Raw genomic sequence first — 15,392 nt, 5'->3', positions numbered from 1 at the left:
ATATCTATAAATAGTCACATCTCCAAAAAACACCTAATAAACTTTGACAAATGGGCAAAGGGAAAATACTATTTGATCACCAAATAATAGTACTCAGTAAGAGAGAACCAAACTCCACTCCGTAAGCAACGTTGTGTAATGCGTGTCTTGATCAACAAAAGCTCTTGACAAAAATAACCAAACCACCTGGTAATGTTAGCTAACATTAGTAGTTAGCTGTGCTCCTCGATTAGCTAACGTTAACTGTTTCAAAGTAGGCCAAGATAATGAATTGGTTCTGACAGACAACAGATTAGTGGCTAGCTAGCAAGTCAAGTTATATACTTCACATTTCGTGTAGCTGACTAAACTCAACGATTTCCGATGGAGTTGAGTGGTGATTAGTGTGTACAGACAGCAGCGTCAACGTCAAGTTTTTACACTGGTCGGGGCTCCAGTCCGCCCACACTAGTCATCGCTCAACTCCATCATAAATCGTGGAATTGAGTCAGCTACCTTTTCTGGTACCTTTAGTACCAGAAAAGCACAGCTAGGGAACAGTCAAGATCTGCGCATGGGTGTCCTAGAAGTCCACAATTATTTTAAAGGGGTATTTGTAAAATCCTATTAGACATCTATAATCCATAACTCCTTGTCCACCCAGACTGTATAATGTGCAGATATCTGTAAAGAAACTGTCTGAGACAACTTTTCTCCAAACCTATAACTTCTGATCTTACACATAGCCTACCACTGTCTACCCCAGCCAAGTATATAAATAGATAGATATATAGATGCCGGTTTGGAGAGAAGTTTGGCTCAGAAGCTTTCTTTAGTTATCCACACATTATACAATTTGGATGGGCAGACAAGCAGTTAGGGATTATAGATATGCCTTCAGTAACAGTATTTTCGGGAAGCAAGTACCCCTCTAAAGCATTTTGTTAGTTATTTTCCAGGCTCTAATTGAAGTCGTCTAGGACACCCATGCGCGAATGCTAAACCCTATATAGACCCAGTCGGTATTAGATAAAACGTTGCGGCCCCTCCCACCTGTGGGGAACAACCTGTGGTTAGCCCATTGTCTCACAGCAAATACTTTGCCTCTTTCAAACATAATTAATTTTTTTGTCTGCTTGTTTTAGTCAATTACAAAACTACATTTAAGCAAAGTACATGTCTAAAGATTACTTTTCAGCATTGCCGGTTCCCGAGTGTTCTCACTAGTTAGAAAAACGCAATATTGTGGCGCTGCCCCTTTTTATGACGCTGTTAGCAGCCACGAGTGAGTGCTAGCTAGCCAAGCATCACAACACAAACAGACTATACAACTACTACTGGTGAGTGGAGTTACAGACAGACTATACTAAACAAGTTAAATGTCTTACCTGTGATTAAAATGTTTTCCCACACACACAGCTACGTGTAGCCTACTTCTACACCGATTTACGACATTTCCCATTTCGAATAGCTTGAAGCCACAAGGACTCTTCTCGCAGGCTCCATGTCCCTACGTGGGAGCATTGCGAACCATAGGTCTTGATTTTTGACCTGGTTATATGTACAATGAACAACACAGCAGCTTTTCTGCATGTTTTGTTATTTTGTATTTAAAAAAAAACTACAACCCAGTTGGCTCTTTTACACTGGGGGTCAATGGGAAAGAATGTTTGCCTTCCCCAATTTGTGGGCGTGGTCGAGGGAATTCCTTATTGTGTGAGAGGAAGAGGAGAAGTAAGACGTTTACTCTGCCCAAAACAAGACCACAGTGAGGAATATTTGTATGGAGGTCAATGCGAGTGTCAAATTTGTATTGTAATGGTTTGGTTGTTACGAATGCACTGATATGTGGACGCACGTGGGATTTAAGCAAATTTGGGAAAAAACGACTATATTGGTGGGTCCACTGGAGTATCTTGTCAATATAATAGATAATCTTTGGCTATGTTCAAGGCAACTCGGAAATGTTCGATTTATAAAATCGTTGTAGAAAGATGAGGCCCGAGTTTCACACTTGGACAGTACGTTAATTTTAACTCGGAGTTCCGAGTTTCCAACTTTACATGAATGCACCATATCTATCCTCGCAAACTGGCTAACTAGCTTAACAACTAACGTTAGCTATCTAACGTTGGTCAGGCTGAATGATAATCAAAACAACCTTCGCTAGCTACATTTTAAAAGTGACATTTCTCGAGTAAGCTAGTTACTAAGACTGGCGAACTTGGTAGGCTAGCTAGCTATGTAGCCAAGTTAAGGTTGACCTGGCAACTTGTTTGCTAGGTACCGTTAGATAGTTGACATACTGTAGGTTAGTTAGCCAGCTAGCCATGTAGATAGCCAGTTAGCTACGTTAATCTGAGAACTAGTTAAGTTAGCTAGCTGGCTGACAGGTTTGTCAGCAACACTGCAAGTTAACTAACGTAAACTAGTAGCTAGGTAGTGGATATTTTCCAGTTTGTACAAATAGCTAACATAACCCGATCGACTCAATGCTTATCAGGCTAGCTAGCAAGCCAACGAGCGATTATTAATCAACGAAATAGTACGTTTAGCTAGTTGTTAGCTGACAGTGAAACGTATTTGCTCAGTTAGTCTGGCCTATCTTTAGCATCAAACAGCTAGCAAGTGACATCCCCGGTACTCGCGTCTCAGCGTACCCGGCCAGTAACGTTACTTACAGGAAAGGCTCTTATCCTCATCTTGGTGTCTTTCTTGACGCCGCCTTTGAGGTTGGACATGATTAGTTAGTACGTCCGTCGTCTCTAAGTTAACATGAAATACTATTTTAGGCTGCAACAGGGAGGCCTTCAAATGCAAAGTGGTAAAGATCTCCCTCGACCTTCCCCTTGGGTTTGGGTCCGTCTCTATGCGCTGTTGTTGTCACACTTCTCTCAAATTTTGCCTAGCTTCTCTTGCAGTGATGGCGGACAACAATCTTCTACTGCGCAGTGTTAACGGCGCACCGAAATCACGCGAGATTAACTGTCGAAAAAATAAAGTCACAAAAGATACAGAACGTTCATCCTCCTCATTCAACAAGTTGGAACTATGTCCAATTATAGATTGGAACTATGTCCAATTATAGATTGGAACTATGTCCAATTATAGATTGGAACTATGTCCAATTATAAATTGGAACTAAATCCAATTATAAACTGGGTGGGTTGAGCCCTGAATGCTGATTGGCTGACAGACATGGTATATCAGACCATATACCATGGGTATGACACATTTTTTAGTTTTACTGCTCTAATTATGTTGGTAACCAGTTTATAATAGCAATAAGGCACCTCGCGGGTTTGTGATATATGGCCAATATCAGTGTTGTAAAAATACTTTAAAGTAGTTTTTTGGGGTATCTGTTCTTTACTATTTTTATTTTTGACAACTTTTACTTTTACTCCACTACATCCCTGAAGAAAATAATGTACTTTTTACATTTTCCCTGACACCCAAAAGTACTCGTTGCATTTCAAATGCTTAGCAGGACAGGAAAATGATCCAAGTCACACACACCAAGAGAACATCCCTGGTCATTCCTTCTGCCTCTTATCTGGCAGACTCACTAAACACAAATGCTTTGTTTGTAAATGATGTCTGAGTGTTGAAGTGTGCCCCTGGCTATCTGTAAAAAGAAAATGAAATAAAGAAAATTGTGTTGTCTGATTTGCTTAATATAAGGAATGTGAAATGATTTATACTTTTACTTTTGATACTTGAGTATATCTTAGCAATTACATTTACTTTTGATACTTAAGCATATTTAAAACCAAACACTTTTAGACTTTTACTCAAGTTGTATTTTACTAGGTGACTTTCACTTTTCCTTGAGTAATTTTCTATTAAGGTATCTTTACTTTTACTCAAGTATGACAATTAGGTACTTTTCCACCACTGGCCAATATACCACGGATAAGGGCTATGTCCAGGCACTCCGCGTTGGATCATACATAAGAACAGCCCTTATCCGTGGTATATTGGCCATATACCACACCCCCTTGGGCCTTATTGCTTAATTATAAATAGGTTCTCACTGTAAAATATCAGATTTAACTAGTATTGACAATTTATGTTTAAATACAGTCTATGAAATTCATATCCTATTGCATTTCAGTAAATAGTCGAAATTGGAGGTGTCATTGATTGGTTTAATATTACAAAAATGTGCACATTTAAAAATCTATCATTCTTCGCACTCACTTGCTACTTAACTACAATACCTTATTGAGTAGTCAGTGCCCATGCACTGTCTACTATGATGAGATTGCCAATAGGCAACAGTCTCAATCACATAACCGATCACCTACTATTTTGTTGCGTTTAAGTAGGCTACCAGTGTGCATGTGTATGTGGCATGTACCATGCATATGCCTACATACAACAAGACACTGTGCTTAGGTAAACTGAGGGGTATTGTGATGTTACTAGGCCTAATAGTATGACAGTGTAGTATCTGCAGTTTCTGTCCATGTTTCCCATGGGACCCTAAATCAGGATTGGGGAGTAACTGATTACAAGTTATCAGTTACATGTAATCCAACTACAAAAAAACGAACTATAATCAGTTACGTTACCAGCAAAAATATTTTGCAGGTTTGCAGGGGAAAAATACATCAGAGACCACTATGATGACACACCAAGTGCGTTTGATGGATCCTTTTTGTTTTCTTCATAATGCTTTTTAAGGGGAAAGTAATCCAAAAGTAACTGAAAATAATCAGATTATGTTACTGAGTTTGGGTAATCCAAAAGTTGCGTTGCTGATGACAATTTTGGACAGGTAAGTAGTAACTGTAACATATTACATTTAGAAAGTGATCTACTCAACCCTGCTCTAAATATTACAATTTTATTTTTCAATACTTGAACTTGACCAAATGGCACCAGAACATCAACATGAAATGTATTTAGAATTTTGTTCCAGCAATACAGTACATTAAAACTAAAAGCATAATAATCTAGCTTGGTGGACACCCTAGGAACCAGGTGCCTATACTTCAACAGCAAAGTTAGATAAGACAGAAGTTCATGAAGTAGGGCCTTATAAACAAAAAGGGAGTAATATAGATATCTACGTGTCTTTAGCGTAGTCCAGACAACCTTTTGACACAGGATGCAGTAATGAGTATCACAACTGTCACCTGTAACAAAACAAAGGGGCACTATGGTAGATGGCATCCAAAGGTTTAAGAGCAGAAGCAGCTGCACTTTGATAAATAATATCGCCATAATCAAGAACAGATGAAAAGGTTGACTGAATAATCTGCTTCCTGCTGCTAAGAGAAAGGCACAATCGGTTTCTGTAGAAAAAGTCAACTTTCAATCTTAGCTTCTTAACCAGCTCATCTAGATGTTTTTTCAAATCTTTATCAATCCAAATGTTGTTGTCATGTGGTGCTGCTGCCATGCTGCATTTTCATGTGCTGCTGCCATGCTATGTTGTTGTCTTAGGTCTCTCTTTATGTAGTGTTGTGGTGTCTCTCTTGTCGTGATGTGTGTTTTGTCCTATATATATTTTATTCCAGCCCCCTCCTCACCGTTGCCCTTTTGCCTTTTGGTAGGCCGTTATTGTAAATAAGAATTTGTTCTTAACTGACTTGCCTAGTTAAATAAAGGTTACATAAATAAATAAAAATGTATATGCAGGAAAATGTTTGATTGGAGAACCATCTAATGAGTGAACATGTAGTTCATCTGAAATATTCTTCAGAGAGTTTGAAAACACCATGTACATAATTTGGTTTTGCCTGTATTAAGCACAAGATTTAAATCAGCAAGGGATTCCTGCATAGCTATAAAATCTGACTGTAGTTTTGATACAGCCAGATCAACAGTCGGGGCAATAGCATACATAATAGTATCATCCGCATATAGATTAAATTTACAATTTTTAACAGATTGGCCAATGGTGTTTATATAAATAGTGAAGAGAATAGGTCCCAAAACCGGCCCCTGTGGTACACGTTTAAGTACTTCAAGAAATTCTGATCTCACCTGAAAAAAGTGTTGCTTTTACAGTACCAGTCAAATGTTTTAGAACACCTACTCATTCAAGGGTTTTTCTTAATTTTCACTATTTTCTACATTGTAGAATAATAGTGAAGACATCAAAACTATGAAATAACACATATGGAATCATGTAGTAACCACAAAAGTGTTAAACAAATAAAAATATATTGTATATTTTAGATTCTTCAAAGTAGCCACCCTTTGCCTTGACAGCTTTGCACACTCTTGGCATTCTCTCAACCAGCTTCATGAGGTAGTCACCTGGAATGCATTTCAGTCAACAGATGTGCCTTCTTAAGCTGAGACCTTGACACTGAGATATCTTTTGTTCTCAAAACAAGGTCTGGGCGTACTGCCAAATTGCAGCTACTGATAGTGAGGATTCGTTCAGTCAGCGACTCGCATGAACATAGAAATTGGTTTATAGAACAGCACATGAATAAAACACAGAAATTAGTTTTAAGAAAAGCAAATGTATGACGTTTCCATCACAAGATTTTACACCCTATTATTTTCTTACAATTTAAATGTGGTGACCGTATTATTTGACCAACTCAGGCTACATCTGTTTTTAAGAGTTTTAGCTTTTACATTTGTTATACCTGCCCCCCCCCCCCCCCCCAACAAGCCATGCAACGCAGTTAGCCTTCTGGCTGGTGACCGTTTTCATTGCCCTGGGCTCCAAACCCCCTCATACCATTGCGGTGTCCCCGGACGGAGAGAAGAGTGAATGGTAGGCCTATCTGAAATGTACAAGCTGCATTTACTGAACACCTTGAGCCTTTAATAAACGTAAAAAAATATATATTTTCATATCTGCCTCAGACTGTTTCCCAATAAATGGGCCTTTCTTATGGTTACTGTAGGCCTAGATATTATACGTCTAGATACACTAGGCCTAATATAAAATGAGATGATGAAATAAAAATAGAGATGGGGGACATTTTAAATAATAATTTGTATTTGTTGGCTATGCAAAAGATATTGTGTGAAAATAACTATTGGTATTTGTTCAATAAATGCAAATTGCCAATGTTGGCCACATGCATGATAATAAGCCTCCTCTGAAATACAGTGAACCCTCACAAGAGGGTAACGTTGCACTCTTATCAATCCTAGGCTATGCGGATGAGGGACAGGGGATGAACAAAACAACAAAAGAAATGTCACATTTCACATTATGCTGTCCCCTGTGCCTCCATCAGAGTGTTATTCCAACTCTCTATCTGCACCCTGGTCACATTGAAATGCCCTGGCCCTGGGTGATGATGGACCAAGGACTGGAAGATGGAATATCTTCTCACAGTCATGACGCTGCTCTCTGAATAAGACAATAGACAGTTAGTCAAACACTAACTGTCCCATGCAGGGGCAGACTGGCCAACAGATGTCTAACTTGTTTTTTGTTGTTGTTGCACTAAATTATCACGGGGCCTCAAGAAAAACAATGGGTCAGTGTGTTAGAAATGCCAATTTCAGGTTGATGCCATGCCCCTGATGCCATGTTCTCTCCACACCAGGCTACAAACTAAAGAAATAGCAAGAATAGGAAAATGTGAAGCATTGAGTCACTTTCGTATTCAGCCACTAATGTAGGGGTGGGTAGCATTCTTTCGTGACTTGTTTCCAACATCTCAGCCTCATGTTCTCAAACTCCAATTTTCTGATTTCCCACAGCCTTTCTCTGATCACATTCGTGAGCCTCTGTTCGCTGTCCATGTTGCTGAAACGACAAACGTATGTCTGCGTGGAAAGTAGTGCCATTGAGATAGAATATCTAATCGCTAGCCACTTGCCTAACCTGACAAATAGATACCTTGATTTCCTCAACTTTTCCCCCCCTACATACATAGAGTTAAAATCAGAAGTTTACATCCACCTTCCCCAAATACATTTAAACTCAGTTTTTCACAATTCCTGACATTTAATCCTAGTAAAAATTCCCGGTCTTACGTCAGTTAGGATCACCACTTTATTTGAAGGATGTGAAATGTCAGAATAATAGTAGAAAGAATAATTTAGCCTTCCACAAGCTTCCCACAATAACATGGGTGAATTTTGACCCATTCCTCCTGCCAGAGCTGGTGTAACTGAGTCAGGTTTGTAGGCCTCCTTGCTCGCACACGCTTTTTCAGTTCTGTCCATACATTTTCTATAGGATTGAGGTCAAGGCTTTGTGATGGCCACTCCAATACCTTGACTTTGTTGTCCTTAAGCCATTTTGCCACAACTTTGGAAGTATGCTTGGGGTCATTGTCCATTTGGAAGACCCATTTGCGACCAAGCTTTAACGTCCTGACTGATGTCTTGAGATGTTGCTTCAATATATCCAAATAATTTTCAATCCTCATGATGCCATCTATTTTGTGAAGTGCACCAGTCCCTCCTGCAGCAAAGCACCCCCACAACATGATGCTGCCATCCCCGTGCTTCACGGTTGGGATGGTGTGCTTCGGCTTGCAAGCCTCCCCCTTTTTCCTCCAAACATAACGATAGTCATTATGGCCAAACAGTTCTATTTTTATTTCATCAGACCAGAGGACATTTCTCTAAAAAGTACGATCTTTGTCCCCATGTGCAGTTGCAAACCGTAGTCTGGCTTTTTTATGGCGGTTTTGGAGCAGTGGCTTCTTCCTTGCTGAGTGGCCTTTCAGGTTATGTCGATATAGGACTCGTTTTACTGTGGATATAGATACTTTTGTGCCTGTTTCCTCCAGCATCTTCACAAGGTCCTTTGCTGTTGTTCTGGGATTGATTTGCACTTTTCGCACCAAAGTACATTCATCTCTAGGAGAGAGGCACTGAGTTTGAAGGTAGGCCTTGAAATACATCCACAGGTACACCTCCAATTGACTCAAATTATGTCAATTAGCTACTCCAAGTCTATAATTTTAAAAGGCTAATTGATCATTAGAAAACCCTTTTGCAATTTTCTAATGGAATTTTCCAAGCTGTTTAAAGGCACAGTCAATTTAGGGTATGTAAACTTCTGACCAACTGGAGTGAATTATAATCTGAATATTCTGAAATAATCTGTCTGTAAACAATTGTTGGAAAAATGACTTGTGTCATGCACACAGTAGATGTCCCAATCGACTTGCCAAAACTATAGTTTGCTAACAAGAAATTTGTGGAGTGGTTGAAAAACGAGTTAACGACTCCAACCTAAGTGTATGTAAACTTCCGACTTCAACTGTACGTACACTATTTCAGTCACATGCTCCCCCCCCCCCCCCCCCCCATCTCGGTTATCGATGTAATAGCCGAGCACCTGGTTTGTGATCCATGTGGAGCATCGTTTTCTTCCTTTCTTTATAAACAAAACAAAAAATGACCCTCCCAATGGCACCACTGCAGTCAGAATCACATGATGTAGGCCTTCTAGGAGCGTGTCATTTTCTTCCCTGAGACCCCATGCCTCCCACCTTCTCTGCTCGAGTTAAAAATGTATCAGTTCTCTCGCTCTCTTGTTTATTGTCATCTATCATTCATCTGCATCTGCATGCTCTCCATCTGGTCCAATCACTGAAACTAGGCCTATTTTTCAGAATGAGCTCGACCTACTTAGGTGATTCATATAGAAAGCGTGTAGACATTTTTAGACTTTTCTAGACATGTCTAATGTAGGCCTAGTAAGTCTCTGTTATCACCTTTTTAAAAGCTCTAAAATTAGATCTAGGTCAAACTCCCTCACCCTTCTCTCCCCATTTAGTTTCAAAATTGATGCTTTCGAAGTCAGAAACACCTTTTCCAGTTCCCACGCTGTTATCCTTGGGCTCTCTTTGCGGTCCTGCAGTCACTTAAAGCCCTGCTACACAATAGCTCCAAAAACTCAGGGAAGATGAGCATCAGTGTGTGTGTGTGTGTGTGTTAGAAAAGGAGAGGGAGCGAGATGGACAGGAAATCAGTTTGACAGGTGCTTCTACACCTGCATTGCTTGCTGTTTGGGGTTTTAGGCTGGGTTTCTGTACACCACTTCGAGATATTAGCTGATGTACGAAGGGCTATATAAAATAAACTTGATTTGATTTGACAGTACATTTTAGACATGATGCTCTATGTATGCAATGTTGCTTGTTGGTCTTGTTGGTCTTGTTGACTTGTTTTGCCAAATAACAAGTCAACAAGGTACCGAATTGTCGTATACCAAGAGTAGTTTTTTGCCACCCACTTTAAACCTGTGTATGTGTATGCAGGGCTTTACGCATTTGGTGCTGCTCTTCTCTATGACTGTGGTCTCTCAGAACCAGCCTCAAGACTGCTCAGAGGTATATGACAATAGCTTCACCCACAGTGGAGTGTTTACCATCTACCCTGCTGGCCCCACGTCTGTTGTCTATGCCTACTGTGACATGGACACTGATGGAGTGAAATGGACTGTGAGTATGAGAGACAGATAGAGAGAGAGAACAGTGAGACTGAGAAGAGAGAGAGAGAACAGTGAGAGAAAACATAGGGGATGGGGTAAAGTGAAGACTGTGATTTGTGTTTCTTTCCCAGTTCTTCCAGAGACAAATTGATGGGTCTGTGAACTTCTACAGACTTGGACCACTACAAGAATGGCTTTGAGCATGCTGCAGGAGACCACTGGCTGGGGTAAGGGCTTTTTATTGATGTGGACTGGGTTGTATTGCACCAGATATGTGTAAGTTATGTTCACCACTGACTGTAAAGTTCTTACTTAATCCATTACTTTATAACTAGTAGTTTACTAAATTGGGTTGCCGGTTTGGAGACCCTCCATCACCTGTCCAGGGGTAGGAAGACAGAGCTGAGGGTGGACATGGAGGACTTTGAGCAATTGGGGGAGAAGGGCCTTGGTCAGGGAGGTGACCAAGAACCCGATGGTCACTCTGACAGAACTCCAGAGTTCCTCTGTGGAGATGGTAGAACCTTCTAGAAGGACAACCATCTCTGCAGCACTCCACCAATCAGGCCTTTATGGTAGAGTGGCCAGACAGAAGGCCCTCTTCAGTAAAAGGCACATGACAGCCTGCTTGGAGTTTGCCAAAAGGCACTGGTCTGATGAAACCAAGATTGAACTCTTTGGCCTGAATACCAAGCGTCACATCTGGAGGAAACCAGGCACCGCTCATCACCTGGCAAATACCACCCCTACCATGAAGCCTGGTGGTGGAAGCATCATGCTGTGGGATGTTTTTCAGCGGCAGAGACTGGGAGACTAGCCAGTATCGAGGGAAAGATGAACGGAGCAAAGTACAGAGAGATCCTTGATGAAAACCTGCTCCAGAGGGCTCAGGCCCTAAGACTGGAGTGAAGGTTCACCTTCCAAACAGGACAATGACCCTAAGCACACAGCCAAGACAACCTAGGAGTGGCTTCGGGACAAGTCTCTGAATGTCCTTGAGTGGCCCAGCCAGTGCCCAGACTTGAACCAGATCAAACATCTCTGGAGAGACCTGAAAATAGCTGTGCAGTGACACTCCTCATCCAACCTGACAGAGCTTGAGAGGATTTGCAGAGAAGAATCTGAGAAACTCCCCAAATACAGGTATGGCAAGCTTGTAGCGTCATACCCAAGAAGACTCGAGGCTGTGATTGCTGCCAAAGATGCTTCAACAAAGTACTGAGTAAAGGCTCTGAATACTTATGTAAATGTGATATTTCCATTTTTTTTATTTGCAAACATTTCTAAAAACCTGTTTTTGCTTTGTCATTATGGAGTATTGTGTACCGATTGATGAGGGAAAAAATTTCCTCCATTTTAAAATAAGGCTGTAACATAACAAAATGTGAAAAAGTGAAGGGGTCTGAATAGTTTCCAAATGCACTGTATCTGAATCGTAATAATGTAGATAACCAGATACTTTAACAGGTAAAAATGACCTAAAACTAATATTATGCAAGATGTCAATTCTTCGTGGCCAGCTGGCTAGCTAACAGTACTAGTAGCCAGCCAGTTAGCGCTATTGGCTTATTATGTGCTTGTGATCTATGGTATGTAGGCAGGTAAACATTCCAAAATTAACACAGCATGTATTTATTAATGTATCAAGATAAAGTATTGTAGTCAGGCAACGTACGAGATGTGAATAGGCAACATGTCATTCCAAAGTCGGAGTGTATTTTTTCTCGCTTCAGCTCAAATAATGGCTGCCGTGATTTCAATACATTTTGCGTCATTTCGTACGTTGTTGCGTCCTATTTCTTTGCATCGTTTCCGTTGAAGCTTGAATTGAAGCAAGATTCAACATATGTGTAAACGGAGTACGCATTCGAGAAGTGCTCTCCGTGCTCTGTTTCGCATACTTTGATTTGGACTCATACTCTGACCCTCCCATGCTCCAATTTGTGTGCTCGGAGCACAGTAGTATTTATTTTGAGAAACACCCTCAGAGTAAGACAGATACACGCTCCACGTCTTCAACTTTAAGATGGCGGGGCAGGTGGCATAGAAATCAGAGCTGCTCACTTTATTGGTAGATTGATGAATGACTCATTTGTAATATATTATGGTATTTTTCACCGCAGTAGAAAACAAAATGGTTGATTGTTTCTGCTTATTCTATTGTGGGTGTTATGTTGAATACCACATCTGGATTCAAAATGATTCACAGTTCAATTAAATTCACAATCAATCTAAACTCAATTCAACTCGACCCGATTGATCAACTCAATTCAATTAAATCCTGAACCTCTTTCACCAGGTGATGCCCTCTCACACTACAACATCCAGAGGTTTTCCACCTGCGACCGGGACAAGGACAGCAGCCATGTGAACTGTGCTGAAAGTTACCTGGGTGGCGTCTAGTAGACCAAGCGCTACAGCGCTAACCCCAACTGTGTCTATAGCCAGAATAGTCTGCAAAATTGCAAATTGATCACACCTATGCCCAAAAAAAGATTGTATTTGAAAATAACAATAATTGTATACCTTGATTACATTAAGACACAATCACATAATTATGTCTCTTTTTTTATTTGTGCGAATACTTGGGAACAGATTTCTGAAATTAAACCATTTGTTTGCTGAATTCCTTTTTACTAAAAACTTTGGGGGGCCCAAGAAAATCACTCATGGCTGGTTTTGGTCACCTGTTGCCGACCGCTGCTATACTACAATGTATGTAGGCCTATAATGTTTTTTGTTTTGTTTGTCTGTGAGTGAGACAGGCTTGAAATAAAATAACCAATGTTATTTTAACCAATGTTATTGTGCTAATAAGTCATTCAACGTTCATTGGCCGACATAAGCACATAGGTATGTGTGTACATGTGTGTTTAGGAGAGTGTGTGCTGTTTGTGGCTGCCTCGCAAATGGCACCCTAATTCCCTATTTAGTGCAATACTTTTGACCAAGTAGTACACTATATAAAGAATAGGGTGCCATTTAGGATGCAATCTGTGAGTGCATAGTGGCATGTATCAACACTGTAGCCCGTGCTCGGAGTTCCTCCCATTCCACAGAACAGTGGCTCAACTACTGTTTGCTTGCTGATAATGACAGCTGACAGATAGACTGACTTCCTCTCTCTCTCTCTGTCATGGTGTTGTGTAAACACATAAGTTGACCCAGAGGTCTGAAATGCATCTGTAGATAATGGGCAAATGAGGATCGTAGGTTACTTTAGGGAAATTAATGGCAATGCGAAATTTAATTTTGGTGACATTGAAAAGAAACCTTTACTGTATCATAGTTGCATATCATATATTGTACGTTTAGCACATTAGTAATATATAATACGAAATGGGTGATGGACGGTCACAAATTAATATATACTGTACAAAACGTAACATATCATACTAAATGTAGTATCTCAGATTTACTTACAGAATAATACGAAATGCTCTGAGACCAGGTTGAAAGAGCAGGTGTTCTTAATGTTTTGTATACTCAGTGTATATCTATAGACCCTTTTCCAGTACACGTCACACTGATGTCAGTGACTCTTGTCGGCAGTAAGAAAGATTACGCCATCTGTGCCCATTCAACATAGCCTAGATATACTTTTTTGGGTTCTCATACTCTTACAATTTTACCGTTGAAGTTGGAAGTTTTTTTAACAGAATAATGCAGCTGATTTGCGATGATGACACAAGCATTATATTAAGCAGGACATTCATACGAGCCTTAAAATCCAAGTATAATCCAAAAGTAGTGTGAAATGCACTCACGTAACACGAGCAACATGTAAATAGAGGCTATTTTTGCAGACGTCCTATATGAACCCCCCCTTGTTCTGCCACCAACTTGCGCGCATCGCCCCCGCGCGGCAATGTTTGTAAACACAGAAAGGGGTCTATAGAAAATGTAGTCTTTTGTTTTTAAACTGAAGTAACAATATCGACCTGCTGATGTCAGTATCGTGTCGTGTGCTTTTTTTTCTGTTGTTGCTGTAGTGTGGGCCTATACCTGGCAACATGCTGTAAATTAGCTAATTGAGGAGGAGACAGAAATTCAAAGTCAGGACAGACAGGTACGTGAAAAATGTCAACGTTTGTGCGTTTGTTTGTTGAAGTTTGCGATAAACGGTAGATACACGTCGTGGTGAAGGCAGAACAGTCATACCTGTAGTTTCTTCAGTAAATGCAGAAGTGCTGTGAATGGCTGCGGTTGATTTCAGCTACGATGTGGCCCAACGTTCAAGTTGCACAGCCACTGATCCGAAAAGCGCTGACATCAAGGAAGGTCAGGAAAACAAACGCTGCTTAACTACGGTATCCCTGTTTAATCATTTTAGCCAGGTCACTTTTGTCTGTGTGCCCACATCACAACATTGGAGGACTAATTTAATCCCTTACTGGTGTTGACCTTGAAATAGTGTTCGCTTCTCATTGGCTACTGAGAAAATATCAAGGGCTATATTCAGGGCAACAGGGATGAGATGTATTGCCATGTTGTCCACTGTATAATGGCCGTGAGTTTCTCTCTGCGCCTCTGGGCTTCTGTGTTGTAAATTCTACTGTGTACTGTGAGAGTCAATACACATGTTTTGTTTACTTCCATATACAAGGGTCGATGCATAGAATGCATACACAGTTCGTATAACTTCAGTAGGCCTAGTACATCAGTAGAGTTGAACACACCCCATATCAGGCGCGACAAGAGAAAACAGAGTTGCTAAGCCTACTTAGTACATTAGAATTGGTGCGCCATGTCAGTCACAAGAGTATTAAAGTTTACATTGACTTTGGATGAGGGAAATCAGAGTTGCCCCAGTGTTTGCAGATCCATTGCCGTGTCTTCCATTGCAACGGGTTGGGTCACAGTAACATTGCAGAACAAAGTGAAATGGCATGGTTCGAGTCAGAGAGACATCACACTGAGGTTCAGAAAGTGGCACCACTTGGAGTGTGAGCTGCCTAATGAAAGTGAGAGGGGGAGGGACGGCAGCAGCCATGCAGGGCACATCTGTTGTATTATCTGATAACTGTCAAAG

At 40.6% G+C, this 15,392-nt stretch overlaps 1 protein-coding gene and 1 long non-coding RNA gene across 4 annotated transcripts in view; one reads left to right on the top strand and one right to left on the bottom strand.

Annotated features, from left to right (window-relative positions):
* Positions 1-14,617, bottom strand: part of LOC139559577 (cullin-3) — a 28,724-nt gene extending 14,107 nt beyond the window's left edge. Inside the window, exon 1 of one of the 3 annotated variants that reach the window (XM_071375682.1) lies at positions 14,522-14,617. Coding sequence is in view for 1 of the 3 variants with exons in the window: in XM_071375680.1 (XP_071231781.1) it covers positions 2,661-2,720 (60 nt within the window). In the remaining 2 variants the exon portion in view is untranslated. Of the gene's footprint in view, positions 1-1,367; positions 1,507-2,660; positions 2,936-14,521 lie in introns of those variants that run through there. The other 2 variants (XM_071375680.1, XM_071375681.1) reach the window with 2 other exon arrangements.
* On the top strand, positions 1,169-13,160 carry LOC139559579 (uncharacterized). The gene is made up of 4 exons (XR_011671792.1): positions 1,169-1,319; positions 10,188-10,370; positions 10,492-10,587; positions 12,660-13,160. It is a non-coding gene; the product is annotated as an uncharacterized lncRNA (long non-coding RNA).
* Positions 14,618-15,392: the final 775 nt, after the last annotated feature.

Source organism: Salvelinus alpinus, chromosome 30, assembly GCF_045679555.1.
Source record: "Salvelinus alpinus chromosome 30, SLU_Salpinus.1, whole genome shotgun sequence".
In the NCBI taxonomy this organism is placed as follows: Eukaryota; Metazoa; Chordata; class Actinopteri; order Salmoniformes; family Salmonidae; genus Salvelinus; species Salvelinus alpinus.
The sequence above is the reverse complement of the archived record's forward strand: the minus strand, read 5'-3'. Positions and strand labels throughout refer to the sequence as shown.